General features: G+C 50.7%; 5 protein-coding genes across 9 annotated transcripts in view; 3 read left to right on the plus strand and 2 right to left on the minus strand.

Annotated features, from left to right (window-relative positions):
• The window catches only part of LOC126581031 (elongin-B), a 1,726-nt gene extending 498 nt beyond the window's left edge, over positions 1-1,228 (plus strand). The window contains exon 3 of the mRNA XM_050244437.1: positions 325-1,228. Within this exon, the coding sequence (XP_050100394.1) occupies positions 325-672 (348 nt within the window). The 3' untranslated portion in view covers positions 673-1,228. The remainder of the gene's footprint in view (positions 1-324) is intronic.
• On the minus strand, positions 791-2,166 carry LOC126581029 (esterase AGAP003155). Its single transcript, XM_050244436.1, has 2 exons — positions 1,581-2,166; positions 791-1,516 (listed from the first exon to the last, which is right to left on the minus strand). Exons 1-2 carry the CDS (start codon positions 2,119-2,121, stop codon positions 1,260-1,262), a joined length of 798 nt encoding a protein of 265 aa, XP_050100393.1. The 5' UTR covers positions 2,122-2,166; the 3' UTR covers positions 791-1,259.
• On the plus strand, positions 2,119-5,431 carry LOC126581027 (isoleucine--tRNA ligase, mitochondrial). The gene is made up of 3 exons (XM_050244434.1): positions 2,119-2,426; positions 2,500-4,807; positions 4,891-5,431. The coding sequence occupies exons 1-3, from the start codon at positions 2,241-2,243 to the stop codon at positions 5,358-5,360; spliced, it is 2,964 nt and encodes a 987-aa protein (XP_050100391.1). The 5' UTR covers positions 2,119-2,240; the 3' UTR covers positions 5,361-5,431.
• Positions 5,432-5,569: 138 nt separating this feature from the next.
• LOC126581028 (DNA polymerase iota) lies at positions 5,570-8,467 on the minus strand. The gene has a single exon (XM_050244435.1). It carries the CDS (start codon positions 8,243-8,245, stop codon positions 6,026-6,028), a length of 2,220 nt encoding a protein of 739 aa, XP_050100392.1. The 5' UTR covers positions 8,246-8,467; the 3' UTR covers positions 5,570-6,025.
• A 508-nt stretch (positions 8,468-8,975) lies between these two features.
• Positions 8,976-17,500, plus strand: part of LOC126581032 (lethal(2) giant larvae protein) — a 15,889-nt gene continuing 7,364 nt past the window's right edge. The window contains exons 1-3 of one of the 5 annotated variants that reach the window (XM_050244440.1): positions 8,976-9,040; positions 10,265-10,407; positions 14,324-15,133. In XM_050244440.1, coding sequence (XP_050100397.1) covers positions 15,050-15,133 — 84 coding nt within the window. In that variant the 5' untranslated portion in view covers positions 8,976-9,040; positions 10,265-10,407; positions 14,324-15,049. Of the gene's footprint in view, positions 9,117-9,306; positions 9,481-9,541; positions 9,790-10,264; positions 10,408-14,323; positions 15,134-17,500 lie in introns of those variants that run through there. The other 4 variants (XM_050244439.1, XM_050244442.1, XM_050244438.1 and 1 more) reach the window with 4 other exon arrangements.

Here is a 17,500-nt window from a genome sequence, read left to right on the forward strand (position 1 = left end):
TGCTGATAAGATCAAGTTACGGCGACGGGGCGGTTGGGCGCGACGCACGGACTCAACGGGGGAAAGACATCCCCGGATTCCGGATTAACCTTTGCCCAGTTTCGTCATCTTTCTCGAGCGAGTACCGGCGCATGACCAACGGTGTGCAATTTTGGAGACGTCTCAAAGTGCGACCCTGTCGCCGGCCCTTGCCGCAGACCGCTTATCAGCTGACACCGCGATCACGGTGGACCGTCGTCATCGTCCGAGCCCGATTGGCCGTTAAATCGGCTTCTCGTATGCAATTCTCTCACTCGCTTTTGTCGTCTTTTGCCCATTTTGTAGGATGTGTTCATGATGATTCGGCGGCAGAAGACGACCATTTTCACCGATGCCAAAGAGACGACACCGGTGTACGAGCTGAAAAAGATGCTCGAAGGAATTATCAAAGTGCATCCCCGTGACCAACAGCTCTTCAACAAAGACACGGTTATGGACGACGACAAAACGCTGCAGGACTGCGGGATCACCGTCGCAACGGCAAAGGCACAGTGTCCAGCCCAGCTCGGGCTAGCAATACGTAAGGATGGGCTTTTCGAGGCCCTCGAGCTAACACCCTACTCCTTGCCGCCCGATCTACCCGAAGTGATGAAAAACCAGGACACCGCCAACGGGCAGGATCAGCTGGTCTAGTTAGGGCTGTTAAGGCGGCGGAGGCGGCGAGGGAGAGGGGCGCAGGCATAATCATCATACGCAGATTTTCTTTTCGCTTGTTTGTTCGTATCCCTATCGTTCTTCTCTTGGCGGCAATCCCCCCGCAAAAAAAACGCATGTTCCACACTTAACCACACTGTCTGCCACACCAAACAAACAACCGGTTGTAATGGATTATGGTTCTAGGTTCTTGCTACTAATTCTCGATTTAAGACCAGCACTATTGCCAATACACTCCGAAGCATTTCATTCTTTCTTTTCTTCTGGCAAATACGTTGAATTGAAACCGGTGAGCATGTTTAGAAACCTTTAACCCTGTCCCATTTCTTCTCAAATACCCGGGAAGAACAACAGCATACAGTCCATAACATAGCAACCGTCGCCGTGTGCGTGTCGGTGCGCCACCCCGAACAGAGTTTCCTTTTCTTTTCTTGTTTCTATCTTGGGTAGTTTTATTCATACAGCTTTGCATAATTAAGTAATGGCGAGAAAATAAAACCTTTGAGTTTCGGGAGAATTGTACGGAGCTACGGTACGCGGGTTGGTTAAATGATGATGATTGACCGTCAATCGGAATCCGAATCCGAATCGTCCGGTTGCTCTCCATCCGATGCACCACTTGTCGCCGCCTGTGGTTCAAGCTGCAGTATGTTCTCCTCGGTGGCATTGGCCAGTTCTTTGGCTTCCAGGTACAGCTGCAGCTGATCCCGGAAGAAATCCACGTAGATCTGCTTCATGCTCGCCTGCGCGGGAAAGTAGTGTCCGCCCGGGTGTGTGACTATTTCCGGCTCCAGGAATGTGTCCGACAGGGCGATGCTCATATCTAGCGGATCAAAACAAAACTGCGTTACTCGTTGACCATCATTAAACGGCGTCGGTTCGCTTACCTTTCGTAATGATATCATCCGTCTCACCGTAGAGGTGTAGTGAGGGAAGCTGAATTTTGTTCTCATAGTAATTCAGATGGACCAAGCTGCCGGAACGAAAGCCGGACGCAAGAATGGCAAATTGAGGCTTCACCTTGGTCATGCCTCGTGCACTTAAATCGCACAGCAACCCGGCAAAGCAGGCACCCTGCGAGAATCCAAGCAACCCGTGGCAACCTTCCGCCTGCCACGTTTTCTCCACCAACCGAAGGCTTTCGTCGAAACCGTACGCGGGGCCTCCTTGGTTGGTGCCTTTGAACGTGTGGTCGTCTTTGTTGAACCACCAGCTCTTTTGTGCGGGATCCTGCTCTCCGCCGGCTTCCAACGGTGCGGCTTTGTGTGGTGCCGAGAGAAACACAAACTCCACGTATTTGCTGACCTGCTTCCGAAAGGAGCCCAGCTTCGAGCGGAAGCTGTCCGCGTTCTGCCGGTAGCCATGTAGCGCCAGTACCTTCAGTTTTGTGGTTTCAGGTTCCGCAGCCTCCTTGGCCGACGACATCATGCTCCGCTGTTTGGGTCCTAGCTAATTCAATTATCCTGGCATTGGCGTTCGGTTCTGACAACCGCCGATCGGTGACAATACAGATGTCATAACAATCCCCCACCACCCCCAACCGAGAAATGATGTTACGCGGCCGCTCGGAGTGCTGGGCGACCGGCTTCCGGGCGAGTATTCGCTATTTAGCGACTAAAAGTGTGGCCAAAGAGGAGAGTAAGTACACGTCCACCATCCGCTTACCGCGGACCAAGTTTCCGGCCCGATTGAGCGCAGAAAAGCGATCCGAACTCGAGGATCAGCTGCGAAAGGTACACCCCGGGGCGGCGATGTGTGTTTTCGGTCTACCGCTTGATAATGCCACCTTCAACCACTCTTTTGCAGACATGTTTTAGCGAACTATACAGCTGGAACCGGACGGCGCCACCACTGGCAAAGGATGAGTTCATCCTGCACGATGGGCCACCGTACGCAAACGGAGAGCTACACATGGGACACGCGGTGAACAAAATTTTAAAAGATCTCATACTGAAACACAAAATCATCAGTGGATCGCGGGTCCACTATGTTCCTGGCTGGGATTGTCACGGTTTGCCGATCGAACTAAAAGCACTGGAAGCGTTCGCGAAGAAAACGAAAAAGGGACAAACCAACACCGGGCAAGCGCGTTCGGCACCCGAAATCCGTAATACAGCCCGTCGGTTCGCACTGGAAACGATCGTTAAGCAGCGGAAATCGTTCGAAGCGTGGGGTATAACGGCAGCCTGGTCCGACAGTGATCGTGGTTTGTATCGCACGCTCGATCCGGCGTACATTCGTGAGCAGCTGCGATTGTTTTACGATCTGTACGAGCGCCGCTTAATCTACCGTGCACTGAAACCCGTCTTCTGGTCACCTTCGTCGCGCTCTGCACTGGCCGAGGCGGAACTCGAATACGATGAAGCCCACGTAAGCCCTTCCATGTACTTAAAACTCAAGCTGGCGGATCATGGCAACGATTGTCCCGCCATCGAGAGCGCTGGATTCGGCAACACTGCGGAGGTGTACGCCGTAATATGGACAACGACGCCGTGGACATTACCCGCAAATCAGGCCATTTGTTACAATCCTTCGCTGGAGTACAGTTTGGTTCGTTCGGTGGACGGTGGTGATACGCTACTGATCGGGAAGGATCTCATCCAGTATCTGGGCGAGCAGTTGGGACAAACGTTTGAACCACTGCAAACCATACCGGGAAGTGAGCTGCGAGCTTTGCGTTATCATCATCCCTTGAACACGGATGAGGTGCTCCCATTTCTGCCCGCTGGCCACGTGAAGGCGGAAAAGGGTACCGGTCTCGTGCATACTGCCCCAGCACACGGACCGGATGATTTCCTCGTTTGTCTCGAGCACCGGATGGCAATCAAGAGCTTGATCGATGAAGAAGGCCGATACAATGAGCGTGCTCCGGCGCCACTCATAGGACGGCTTGCCCTTACTGAGGGAAATCAAATCGTATCGGAATTAATACGACCTGCGACACTCCACCTGACAACTCTGGAGCACTCGTATCCCATCGATTGGCGTACGAAGCAGCCAGTAATGCTGCGGGCCAGCGATCAGTGGTTCATCGATACGAGTAGCTTGAAGCAGGCGGCGCTTGAGGCGGTACGCGACGTCGAGATATATCCGCGATCCTCTTCCGAGGTGAGCAAGCGCGTACTGGAGGGTCAGCTACGGAAGCGTCCATACTGGTGCATATCACGGCAACGTGCCTGGGGTGTACCGATACCGGTACTGTACGATTCCCGTTCGGGCCAACCGGTGCTACATCGCTCACTGCTTGCTACGATCGAAACACGGCTCATGCACGAATCGTCGATGGATTTCTGGTGGACCACTCCCGTCGAACAGCTAGTACCCGTGGAAATGCTGAAGGAACTCAAAATACCACTGGACTGTTTGCGAAAGGGCAACGACATTCTTGATATTTGGTTCGACTCTGGTGTCTCGTGGTGCACGGTACTGGGCAAGGAGCGTGTGGCCGATCTGTATCTGGAAGGAATCGATCAGTTTACGGGTTGGTTCCAATCGTCCCTTCTGACCAGCGTTGCTGCACGTGGTAAAGCACCGTACAAAGCGATCTTCGTGCACGGCTTTGCGGTCGACGAGAATGGTATGAAAATGTCCAAATCGCTCGGCAACATAATTTCCCCCTCGAGCATAATCACAAAGTACGGGTGTGATGTGTTGCGCTGGTGGATTTGCTCCCATGCTACCCAGAACACCTCCATTCCCGTCAGTCACAAGCTGCTCACCTCATCGGCCGACAGTGTCCAGAAGTTGCGTGGTATTTTGAAATTCCTTCTTGGCACCCTGGAACGCACCGGTACCGGTGAGCTAGAGATCCGCCCCGAGAGCTTGCACCACATTGATCGCTACTACCTGAAGCAGTTGGCCGAGTTTCGGCGGAACGTGTTTGAACTGTACGATGCCTATCAGCACAATCGAGCCACAGCAAGCATTCTTAACTTTTGCCTCTCGACACTATCGGGACTGTATTTGCACGTGGTCAAGGATCGGCTGTACTGTGGTACCGATCAGGAACATGGGCACGTTACGGCGATCCTCGCCGATACCTACCAAACGTTGTGTAAGGTCTTGTGGCCCATCGTACCGTTCTTGGTGGAGGAGAGTTGGACTTACTATAGGGGTTGGTATTTCCCAACATTCTTATCCTCTTTCCATTTCAGTAACTCAACTAACAGACCTCACCCTTCTCACCCCTTCTTCCAGGGAACGATCATTTCTACAAGTGTTTCCGCACGGATCTGCTGAGAACGGCGCCACGTACAGCAGATTCGGACAGAGCGGACTTATCCTGCACAGCCGTGGAAGTTGCGCTTGACCTTCGCCACGCAGTGTACGCCCAGCAAGCTCAGCTCAACGTAAATTCCTGGTTGCTTCAAGTAACTGTCGAGTGTGATGAAAACGATTACGCCCAACTATTGGCACTACATCCTGCCGTGGGATGCGCCGATGCAGAGACGGAACTGTGCGAATTGTTACAAATCGGTTCGGTTGAGCTGCGCAGTCGCAGACCCGTAAACCGTAGTAATGAGTCGACCGAACGCTTCGTGGTAAAGATCACCAAATCCGATCAGTCACTGTGCCCACGCTGCCGAAGGTTTATGTTGCCCGACGATGGTGACGATGGGGCTTGTGTTTGCCGAAGGTGTGATCAGGTGCTGCGGACGCGCGTGTGATATGGTCAATGAGTAACAACCGGTGAGCATTTGTTGTTACATAAATATATTCATTCGTTTTGGTTGATAAACAGTTTCTCAATTCTTTTTTTTTCTTTATTATTAAACATCTGCTTCTCCTGCATGTTCAGGCGGGAATGATTCTTTAAGACCTTTTAGTAGAAAGGGTTGCATGAAGTAAAGGCGGAAAGTAAAACACTAACTTTTGTTCGGCGCTTCGGTGAAGTAGTCCTTTCAGTCCACGCGCATTTATATACATGGCGATGATGGAAGATGAATGTGAGATGTGTAATTATGGATCTTGTGTCGGATTTGCCAGACTTTGCGTAAAAAAAACATGAACACAGACAAACCAGTGGATAGTGTAGGGTAGTAAAGGAGAAAAGGGGACACCTTCAGCTATCGATTCCGTCGCCCCGCCGGCAATCACGCTAGGAGCGCACTATCTAAATGGAAAACAAACAAACAACTTGGTCCCACTGCACCGAGAACCATATGGAGAAACAATAATACGTTTAAAAATGAAGCAAAACAATAGCATGTACAGGGATAAAAAAAAGAAGAAGTTATCAGAGCCATGGGGCCGTCTGCCTCTACACAGGAACGACCCCAAACCTTGCCTACAACGTAGTCAATAAGGGGTGCCCTGCTGTAGGCAGCTGGTGCTACGTGTTTTTAACGAAATAGCGATGAAGAGTGTTTTTAGCCTTTGCGCTTGAGGCTTGCGCTGCACCGGGGGGACTGCTCGCGGGTACGGTGGACACACCGGCACCACCAACACTAGCCGTAACAGTGCTTCCGGGACTAACGCTAACATGCGCCCCGACGGTAGAGCTAGGGTTGATGGTGCTGTTACCGGTGCTACAGGAAGCCGTCAACTCCATGGCCCGCCGCCAGTTGCCAAGCAGTTCCTGTTGGACATCGGCCGGCAGGGCATGGAACACTTCACGGTCAACGTTCGGCGGGAGCAAATTTGTACTTTCGCTGTGGTTAACCGTGGCCGCTGGGTCACTGGTAAACGTGGAACAGGAAGTGGACGGTTGCGCTTCCTGCGGCAAATGATGACGGAAGAATGACTCCTTCGGTGGCGCTGATTGTGGTGGACGCGGAGCCGCCGCGCTGGGAACACTCGAAGAGATCTCCATCGGGGAAACAGCATGCCGCGTGACGATGGAGCTATTTCCATGCGCTACTGGTTTCGCTCCCGTTCCTTGTGGCGTTTCGTGGTCGTTGTCTTTGGAACTCAAACGAAGATCGGCCACCCGTAGCTTGCTGAGCGTTGCCTCATCCTCCCGGCGAGTCTGCTGCCCGGTCGCATTTTCACTGCTCCCTCGGTAGCTACGGTACAGAAAGCGGCGTGATTTTTTGGGCGACGGTTCCACGTCCGACTCGGACCCGGACAGGGACGCAAGTGAACCGGCATCGGACGAACCACCGGCACCACACGGCTCACAGTCCATCGCCGTCAGCGATTTGTTCGAGCAAAAGCTGGTCTCGCTCAGGGTGATCGATTCATTGCTCAGGTTTGTGATGGACTGTACCTCGATGTCAGACTTTTTGATGAGAAAGTTGGCGATGGATTTGCTCCCTACGCGTCGCTCCTGGAACTTGAAAAACGATAAGCCCAGCAGCGTGATGTTGAACGGTTGCCGCAGATCGACCATTCGCTCGAACACGCGCATCACAATCGCCAACAGCTTCTCCTGGGCCCCGTCGGCCAGCACGAGCTTACCGCCGGTGTGTCGAAACAGCGATGGGAGCAGCTTGTCCTGTTTCGATTCACGGTGAGTGGTGCGCTTGGTGGAGTCATACTTCCGGACCGTCACCTTGATGGCGATCGGTACTCGCCCATCGTCGGCAATGTTTTTCACTAACCGCACCAACAGATGCCGAAACTTTTCCTCCGCATCGGCCCGAACCGAGATCGCAGGACAGGAGTCCTCGAGGCCAACGGATTTCGGTTTGCCCGTTTGCCGTACCGGTGTGTCATCGCGCCCAAGTGCGATCTGCTTCAGACGGACGGCTTGCTCATGGCCTACGTGACGCGCTAGCCGCTCCAACTCGATCTGCTGCAAATCGGTAACCGTGGCAACGTTGCAGCATTCCGCTAGCGTCTGGGCCGTCTTCTCGCCAATCCCGGTGAGCGATCGAACGGAACCGAGCGAAGCGACAAAGCTACTGCTGGCCGTTGGTAGCAAAACCGTTTGTTTGTCCGGTTTGTTCATCGATCCCACCAGCTTGGCCAGCAGCTTGTTGTGTGCAATGCCGGCACAGCACCGTAGACCAAGCTCGCGGAAGATGCACTCCCGGATTTCCTTCGCAACGTGTGTAGCGAGGATCAGTCGGCGATCACAGCCGCAGAGACAGCAGGATCGAAACAGTTCCCGGTCGGAACACTCCGCGCGCTGTCGGTCGTCGGGCGGTGGATGGATCAAACCGACGACGCGTTCCGCCTGCGCGTTCGCATTGCTGATCGATGATTCACCACCGTCCAGCTGCTCCAGCCGCTCCGTAGTCAGCTCGGTCACGTCCAGGTAGTTCTCGTCGAGTCCCAGCTTCTCGACGTGCGGCGTAAACCGGTGCATGATCTCATTAATCCGCTGTGACATTGCCTTATACTTGGTCAGATCCTCTCCGTTCACCAGTACCAGCTCGGGGCAGAGGGCGAGCGCTTCCTTCACTGGCTGCAGCTTTCGAATGCCGAGGTCGCGGGCGATGTAGTTCGACGTAACGACGCAGAACCGCTGCTTCACGGCAAACGGGCGATCTTTGAGCGACGGATTCAGTACCTCCTCCACCTGGGCGTAGAAGTAGTCCATGTCGATGTGAATGATGACGCGTGGATGGACGCACTCCTCGTCCTCCGCCTCCTGTGAGCCGTCCATGGTGATGGCGACCTCGTTTGCGTTAGCGGTGGTGGTCCCTGCTTTGCGCTGCTAATCTCCAGCTGGTGCAGCGCAGCAGTCGGTCGCCATATAGGCAAGGCGCGGCCGTGGCGCGGTCCGTTCCGTCGCCGTTGGTGCACGGGAGCGGGACTGGGGGGCAACGACCGCGTTTTCCCGTGTTGCAAGAAGCAGGCTTCGTTGGCGGGCGCGTCTCGCAATCCTTCCTCTGATTTGTGGCATCAAAACAACCTGCCCGAAAAAACTGTCGATTTCGAGCACAGCGCTCGAATCGAGCAATCGATTAAGAATTCAACTAACAGGCTTACACATGCTTTAGGTCTCGTCCACACCATGTCCAATTGCGATTGCTTTTGAAAACTGAAAATTTACTACTCGTTGCGGCAGAGTTTACTGGTGTGCAGCGATTATATACTAATAAAATAACACAACTTTACAAAATGCAGCTCAAATATCATTTCCATCCACCGTTCGTTGGCGTATTTTGAAGTTGTCGCAGCGCATTCTCTTTCCCCGTTGACACAGAACATTTTCTCGCTCCTGTTGAGGGGTTAAAAGGAGCGCGCGCCATATAAACTCTCTCCTGTTAGTCTTTTAACAGGAAGGAATTCGAGTCCAGTTCCGGAGTTAACCCGGAGTTTCGAGAAAATGTTCTGTGTCAACGGGGTCTCTCTTTGAAAATCAAGTTTGCTGATTCGAGCAGAGGCAAAACAAATTTTCCGTCGAGTGGCCGCGAGCGCATTTTATTCGTTTCCGATCTTGCTTCAACAGCAGCAGGTACTGAACGCGTACCCGCGATTTTCCCCCGATTCGGCGCGCGCTGATTTGTTTGTGAGGTGCAATTGAACCGGCAGTGAGTTTCGCGATGCGCCCCTCTTTTTCCACGTCAATGCATCCAAGTGACGCGGTTTTCCCTGCTTCTGCCCGTGTTCCTCCCCGTCGTGAATTACTTCCGTTCTCGTTCTCGGCCGGTGCGCTAGCAAGCTGCGAAGACGATTCATTGAACAGTAGTGGGCTAGTGAGACTCGCACCGATTTTTCTACCGACGTGTGGCTTGGGTGCTGGCCAGCTAGAGGGCAAGAACATTATTCCGCCGACCGGTTTGCTAGAACATTTTTACGCGTCGCCAAGTAGTGTTAATCCGTGCGGACACCGTCAAGTGACCGCATCGCAAGTGTTGAGTTGTGCGTCTGAATTGCGGCTTCAATTATCACCAGGTTACCGTGCAGCCGCAGTTGGTGTTTGCTTTGCGTCGGCCACTAGAACTTAGCGAAGGGGAAAGGTGGTGTGTGGATGAGCGGAGTGTCGCTCTTACATGCCCCAGAAACGTACGTCGCTGGGCTTCGGTTGGGTGGGGCCCGCTGGAGATCGTGTCGATCGCTAGTGCGCGTCTCTCGATGCGAAAGAGCAGAACATCCACCCACCAGCCACCAGCTTGCCTTCCCTGCCAGCAACCGGTATCTTTGATCGTGCGGAAGAACCGGGTGTGCCAGCGTGTTCTCGCGGAGCGTGTGCGTTCGGGTTCGGTACAACTCTTCTTTTTTTCTTTCCTCTTTGCTTTACCTGTATGCGGCCCGCGTGGTTGGCTCATGAGGTGGTTGCGTGTGCATACGAAACGAAGAAGAACGACTGCTTTCCGGTTGCAAGTGGAGACCTCTGGCCACAGAACAGAACGGATGTGTGGTGGATGGATGTTTATAGTTTGGCGTCTTCTTGCTCGGTTTCCCGGTTCTATCGCGATTGCATGTGGTACCATCAACCGGAAACTTTCAACCGTGACTGGAAAGAAAATACCTCACCAAGAACTGCTCACACCCCCCCCCCCCCCGGATTTTCCATGGTTCTCTTGATGTTTCCATAGCAGTGCCCATCCATCGATATGATGCATGAAATTCGTTCGATAGTGAAACGGTCTGGGCATGCTGGGTGTATTCTACTGATCTAAAACACGGAAACCATCTTTTACATCTGATTGTTTTCTCTACCGGTTGTTTCTTGCAGGATATAGTGGGTTTATATTTAATTGTGCTTTGTTATTCAAGTTGACCATTGTTTTTGAACGCTCCCGTAATCACCGACCAGCCGAGGCCCCGTCAAATCTGGGCGCGTGTGTTCGAAGTTAGTTGGACATTTTATGCAGAAAGGTAAGTAGCATAAGCCAAATCCTTCGATTTCATGACACCTGTTGCCTTTACCACGTTGCCATGGCAGTTTGTACCACCGTTAGTCGCTAAGGAGTCCACTTTTTTCACTAAACCCACTTGCAATTCCTCATTGCATCCCTCCTGCATTGATGGGATTGTGGAACAAGGAAAGATGATAAAATTTTTGATTTCTTCTATTAATTGTATGAACATCATCATCCCTCGCTGCTATAGCGGTCGATGATTGTTTCATTCAAGTGGTGGAACACAGCGAAGCGTTGTGTTGCGCATATCTCCCTCATTTTCCGTATCGATCACTAACCGGGCTCGGTCTGATAAGATAAAAATCCTGAAATCAGCCCCTATGAAGGGACCGGGAGTCACACTTTTAACCGTTTTACACGATGGGTTTTTTTTAATTCAGAATCGTTATTCAGTACACTTGCAGTAGTGCGCTTCTTCTATTCTTCTTATTGATGCAATGTTAAAAAGCGACAACCTAGGATGTCCTGGATAGCATGCCCAAGGATGTCCCTATTTTCTATTCTCTTTTTTTTTGCATGCTCTTCATACAGCCACATCATTCGCTTATCGCCGAAATGTGGCTGGTCTACGTGCAACAATCTTTGGGTGGAAACGGTTTTTCGAACGAGGGTCCCGTAAAACGTGTAACAGAATGCTGCAACTGTTCAGTCATCGAGAGGAACGGCCTGATGAGGGGTTGCTAATGGTAGAGATATGCGTTGAAAACACCTTCCTTCGCTTGCTGGTTTCCTGTATGAAACACATGTTGAAAATAACCTTATCATCACCAACTCTCCTCTAGTCAAAGAGGGCTTTTGAAAGATATGGGAACCCGCTCTTTAAACACCCCCTGGGCATATAGGCGAGGTTTATTGACCATGTTTTGCAATCGAGTGTATTGTACTTGAACTTCTCTGCAAATTAACTGCTTGCTTACTAATTTATAAGTGTAGCACATTTGTTTGTCCAACTATGAACTCATGGAAGTACCATAATGGAAACTCTAGTGCAACGTATCGACTGGAAAACGTAGCATAACACCGCTCCCCGGGCTGTCATCCTTCAACCTCTCGCCCATATCCTGCCCTGGAATCTGTAACATATGCGACAAACCAGCAAACATTAACTCTACGTGTCAGGTAGAAAAAAACCGTAGGGAACCATTTTTAAAGGTACAGAGTTTACGACTCTGTCCAGATTTTAAATTTCCCTTTTTACGCCAGGAAGCATGGTTTTAAAGAGATAGCAGCGAAAGGGAGAGAGAGGGAGAGAGAGGGAAAAAGCGAGAACTGAATATTTTGTCCACTGTATATGACATCGGGTGCATAAAAGTTCCGTTTGAACGAGAAGGAGGATTAATGCACGAAAAGGAAAAACCTGATACGTTTGAGCGCTGTTATGTTGCAGGTCTTTCCTCTGTGCCTGTTACTGTGCGGTGCACTTGTATGGATTTATTGGGGGCTTGAAAGTGATGCAGGTTAGACCGTAGGGAATGTTCGCAAAACTCTTGTCAACTTGTTTTTTTTCTTCTCTTCTGTGTGAATGTCTGCGTGTAAGGGCTTTCGTTTTTTTGATTTATGATTAGTCCCGTTTCAAGCAAGCAAATTACTCTAGCGACTCCGGCTAATCCAGGCCGGTAATCTTGTAATGCGACTTTAAACTATCAACTTACTTACGGTTAGTTAAAAAGGTATCGTTTTGCTATTTCCAATTGGAATTATCGTATTTTTTTCCCCTGCTATGCACTCTTTTTATCCATTTATCAGAGTGGCATCTACTGTCTGACCTTGGAAAGAGATACATTTTGACCAACGTTCGCCAACTTACACATCGTTTCGTCCTTCCTCCGCTCGCTTACCCAACGCCGTATGCACGATTACTCATTCGCACCCTCGAACCTCATCATCGTCTTCTTTAGCGCCCGCATCATGAAACGACGTCGTCCACCCTCTCCCGGCGCGGTTTGGCGTATCGTTGTTGACTTTTGCTTTGCTTTCGTTGCTCGTTGCTGGCGTCGCCGATCCATGATGTCATACCTTTCTTTATACCACCGAAAACGCTCGCCACCTAATAGGCGGCTCCTCCCGCCATGCAGTTGCCTGGTGGCTGGTCTGGTCGCCTGCTTAGCTTAGCGTTACTAACGTTTGCTAATTTTGCATCCTCAAACGACACCGGCCAGCGGCATCAACCGCGCCTGCCTGATACGAGTTAAATCGACGTTTGTTGTTTTTCGACGATCGAAGAGCTCGGCGGTTTTCCTCGTCCCCGTTGTTGGCGGTGATGATCGCCCCGCTCCATGGTGGATGGCTGGCTGGCTTGGAGAGTGGTTTCAGCTTTCAACTCGATCGATGCGCTATTTGGCTAAGCTCCTTAAACTGTAGGGGGAGGAAGCAGAAGAGATGAAACATGATCCCAGCTTCTTGATCACGCTGCTGCCGCACATGCAAAAGCCATTCTTAAAAATAGAAAACAAACCAATTCCCGTTTGACTAGAGCCGAGCATATAACGGAGAGACGGGGAATCGAGGGTTCCGGTTCTGTTGGCCAATGTGTGTGCGTGTATGTGTGGGTCTGAAACGATTCAACCACTCTGCCACCCATCTGTCCCATCGCAACACGGCACACAACACACTCCACATCCCCACAGATGCTGCAAACATGCTGCTAAGAGCTTTCGGCTCGTTTGCCATGGTGCCCACCCCCCCCACCCCCGGAACACCTCCCCAATCCGATTTCATTCCCTACGTTGGAATCACACTTTCAAGTGTTTATTTTCTAAACAAATTATGTACCGCAATTGTAGATCAGATCATCAGACCGAGGCTGGCTGGCTCATCGGTTCCTCGATCTCGCCCGAGGATCGGAAGAACGGGAGAACCCCCGATCCCTCGCACCGCTTACCCATTACGGGGGGGGGGGGGGGGGGGGGGGGGATTGAATAACCGGTTAGGTTTTATGTTTGTTTGTGCTTTTTTTTTTCCTTTCGCAAATCAAATTGACTTGATTTCTTCTTGGTTTGAAAGCAATCGAAGAATTTGATACTTGACGGGTGGGGTGGGGAGCGGCAGATTGAGTTTCTTGTTCCAGCGAACGAGAACACCAACACGCCCAACCATCTCGCCTTCAAATTCGAAGCTCAGAACTCATCACGTCCGAAAGCATGGCCAGCGTGACGCTTCTCCTCGTTCATTGGGTTTTTTTTTCTCCGCTTTTGTGGATTGACTTTGTACATCCTTCTCCCTGAGGACTGAGTCATCATTTTATCAGCGAGGCCAGAGAAACCCCCCTCCAGGGCTAGCTAGATAGCCGCGGTGGCGGCGGCAGCGGCGGCCAACTGTGTCTGCGTGTTTTATTTTATTTTTATTCTTTTGGTTGGATAGGAAATGGCCATATCCTGTTCGCCATACGATAGAACCGGTGATACGTGTTAAGGATAGAACAGGAAGGTTTCTTTTTCTAATCAGGCTGCACGGAATAGTGACGGAGTTTTAATTAAATTGACACCGAATCGACCTCCTCCCGGAACCCACTAAAGCCTGCAATGTAACGGAATGTTCCGTTGCATCGTTGTTGGAGTGCTATGGTAGGTTCTAGTCAGCAAGGGACAGTGTCTGCCTTGTGTGCCGATAGACCTCTAGTAATCGCTTTGATCGATTAGTTGGGGTGTTCTGTTCGAATCGATAAACTGCACGAGTTCCGGTGTAAAAAAGTGGGTTGATCGATCGGTGATGATGTCTCGTCAGTTTTATCAGCTGATACCATAGTATTTCTAGAACACGGTGGATCATTGAAAGTGGATCCGTTATTGTACTACGGTTTTTGTGTAGGTAAATCCAAACATCATTCTTTTTCTAATTCAATATCCGTATCTATTTCTCTCTCTTCCTTACAGTTTTATTATCAGTCACCGTGGCCTTTCGATATATGCAACGATTACAGAGCCGCACACGAATCTGTGCATGTGCCTTCCGACATTCTTGATTTCAAAACCCAAGGTGTGTTCCGTTAGTATTGCGCCGGAGTATAGTTAATTCTACGAGCACGAAATTCGAAAGTGTGCATCAGTTGTGATCTGCGCGTTCGGTGGACCTGATCGCCTGTTGCTAGACGCGGCCTGTGGCTAAAGAAACCGTCAGTGAAAGAAAGATGCCTAAGGCGTGGTGGCGAGCTGAGGACGAAGCTTAGAAACCAACGCCAGGGTTCAGAAGAAAATCTCCATGCAAAGCAGATTGGAACCAGAGTAAGCATTGGAAACCAGAAACACACGCTAGCTCTAGCGCACACGACGAGAATCCATCAACGGAGTTGAGTTAGGACGACGGTGAATAGACGACGAACGCAGGTTAAACCCGAAGCATCGCTTAGCACCGCGAATGCTAAAGCTCTGCCGTAGCGCTCACTAAGAAGAGAAGAGAAGGAGAAGAACAAGCACCGTCTTAAAAGACGCCAGAGACCGGAGAAGCGTGCCTGCAGCGAAATCTCTTCAAACGTAGCCATATAATAGCATCGTAGCATAGCCATCGGTGAACCTTTCACTCCCGGCTTTCCTGCCAGAGCGACACCACCAAGCGCAACAACAACAACTACGACAACAGCAACAAAAAAAAACGGTGGAACAATGCTGAAGTTTATACGCGGTAAAGGCCAACAACCTTCGACCGAGCGGCAGAAGTTGAACAAGGAGCTGTTTGCTTTTCGCCGGGTAAGTGTGCCTAACTTTTTAGATTAGTAGCCCGGTAGCAATTTGCCAACAACCACCGAGTAGCCGCTGACTAAGATTCTTTAAAACTCCACTACGCTCGTCTGGAACGGGAAAGGGAACAATCCGCTCATTTTGCCGCCACGGATTACGCGGAAAGTGATCACGAAAGGGGCACGGTGTGTACATGTCCTTGGAAGCACTGGAAGACGCCCGGCCCCAGTGCTTTCCTTTTTAGCAAGAAAAAGTTCTGCTACCAGTTGTGGTAAACATCAACAATTTGCTACCCTGTGACCACGCCAGGTAAAACCATGGAAACGGAAGTGGGCTCGGATCTTTTTGTCTTGTCTTGTCGAAAGACTTACGGTGCTGGTAATTGGACCCCCGCAGTCACACAAATGTTGTGCCGTGTGCGACCATGTAAAACGGAAGTATCAAAGGTAAAAGTTTCACTGAAGCCAATCAAACAGCTGCCAATCCCGGAGGGTACCGGTGGTTGATCGATTGGATGGGGGTTTGTCTATTTATCTCTTACATTATCAAAGAGTGACATCAATGGGCAGTGTCCGTGAGACCGCAGTTTACAGTAAAAGGGATTCGGCTAATGAGCACGATTTTTTGTTGGCCAACTTTACTGCGGAAACTCTGTACCGGGGACGATACCAGACGATAGCGTTGTAGATGTCGAAAGTTTAGCTTGGCGGACACGCTTTGCATGTGGCTTGGGGTTTGGGACACTAGATTTCGAAGATAACGGAAATCCCACCGTTTAAGTACAAAAGCTTAGCGATCCGCCAGCATAGATTAAAAACCGCGACGCGGCTGACTTAACGCTAGCGCGACTCATCAGGTCCCCCGGTCCACGCGTGGACGCGTTGAGTCATAGGTTTGAGTGACCGAGTAATCCGCCAGCAGCATCATTGAGCCATTAGGTCAAATGATACCAAGTGGTTCCCTCCATTCGGTGATGCGGTACGGCCGGGGGTTTTGGGTGAGTGAGATAGTGGTGAACGCTGGTACTGCACACACTCATTCTCCAACACAAGTACGCGGAAACTGTGATCGTATGGACTAATATGAACAGGGCATGCAGCACACTATACGTCATTACCATACACGGCAACGCACTGCTGCACTTGGCCGGGCCACTCGGTGTGTGATGTGTGGTCTATGCGAGATTTTCACACCGGTTCTCGCGATACGTTTCCATTATCTCAAGAATTTGAACCTTTGCCTATCAAAAACTACTGATACCGGTGCGTGGCAATTAAAAAAAAAACAATAGCTATTTGATGCTTAACAAAAAAAAACAACATTCAACTATCAAACGATCTCCGCCATCTGATTTTGTGTGCGGTTGATAAACCAAAAGGGTGTGCTGTGTGATACCTTTTTATCCAACGAATTCCATATGATTTAAACGCACACATTTCTTATCCGAGAAGCGTATTGTTTCGGCTTGTGTCCCGCTAGAGTCGTACAGGTCGGACTGGCCTTACGAATCAATTCACATGACACTGGTAAGGGAGGGAAACAATAAGATGAGATCAACGGAAGGGCAATTCGCGTGCTACAACATCGCGCGACTCCCTCCCTACGAGGGTGTAGAATGTAGCGTCCTAATCAGTTATTGTTTCGTATTTTCTCAACATTAGCCTGTGATACGACCAGACGACGCGTTTGCGCAAGTGGGCACATAAATGACTCACTGCTTCCACAGCTTACAAGCATCTTTTTGGCAGGTTTCAGTCGGAAGGTCGGGTTGGAAAGTTGTAGGTCTCAGCAATAAGCGAGCGAGAGAGAGAGAGAGAGCTTCCGGGGGTGTGTCGCCAAACTATATGAACGCGTCTGTCTTGCTAGACGCTGATATTTGTATTGTCACGACCGTAGTGTACCCATTTTTAGGTTCTTTTCGAATTCGGATGACATACAAACAGAGAGACGAAAGGAAATTCATTTTATAAGTCAAAGGAGATCACCTCAATAGCACCGGATGCAATTGGCAAATGGCTTTGAAGCTGAAGCCAACCAATCGCTTGCACCCAATACGTGATTCCTTGAGGTGAAGTACATCCAGAGTAATGCCACAGATCAACGCAGCACCTTCCTTTGCGTCCAGTTCAGGAAAGCTCTTCGAAGATTCAGGGCACCGCGCCGCACCACCATTGCATTAACAGCATACAGGTCGTGGAGCACAAGATGACCGCATCTACGTGGGCTTCACCTTTCCCTCTGTGTACATATATATATATATATACTGGAGCAGCCCACGCGAGCGCGCGCCGGAGCAAACCACTCACCCACCCGTTAATATTCCCTCGGGAGCGATACTCCTGTGGCACGAGAAATCACAGCGCCGGCCGCCGAGTG

Source organism: Anopheles aquasalis, chromosome 2 (genome assembly GCF_943734665.1).
Source record: "Anopheles aquasalis chromosome 2, idAnoAquaMG_Q_19, whole genome shotgun sequence".
In the NCBI taxonomy this organism is placed as follows: Eukaryota; Metazoa; Arthropoda; class Insecta; order Diptera; family Culicidae; genus Anopheles; species Anopheles aquasalis.

Coding starts and splice junctions, on each gene's coding strand:
- LOC126581029 (XM_050244436.1), bottom strand. CDS start 2,121: ATGATGTCGTCGGCCAAGGAGGCTGCGGAACCTGAAACCACAAAACTG. Junction 1,517..1,580: donor GGATGATATCATTACGAAAG/GTAAGCGAACCG, acceptor TTGATCCGCTAG/ATATGAGCATCGCCCTGTCG.
- LOC126581027 (XM_050244434.1), top strand. CDS start 2,241: ATGATGTTACGCGGCCGCTCGGAGTGCTGGGCGACCGGCTTCCGGGCG. Junction 2,427..2,499: donor TCGAGGATCAGCTGCGAAAG/GTACACCCCGGG, acceptor ACTCTTTTGCAG/ACATGTTTTAGCGAACTATA. Junction 4,808..4,890: donor GAGTTGGACTTACTATAGGG/GTTGGTATTTCC, acceptor CCCTTCTTCCAG/GGAACGATCATTTCTACAAG.
- LOC126581028 (XM_050244435.1), bottom strand. CDS start 8,245: ATGGACGGCTCACAGGAGGCGGAGGACGAGGAGTGCGTCCATCCACGC.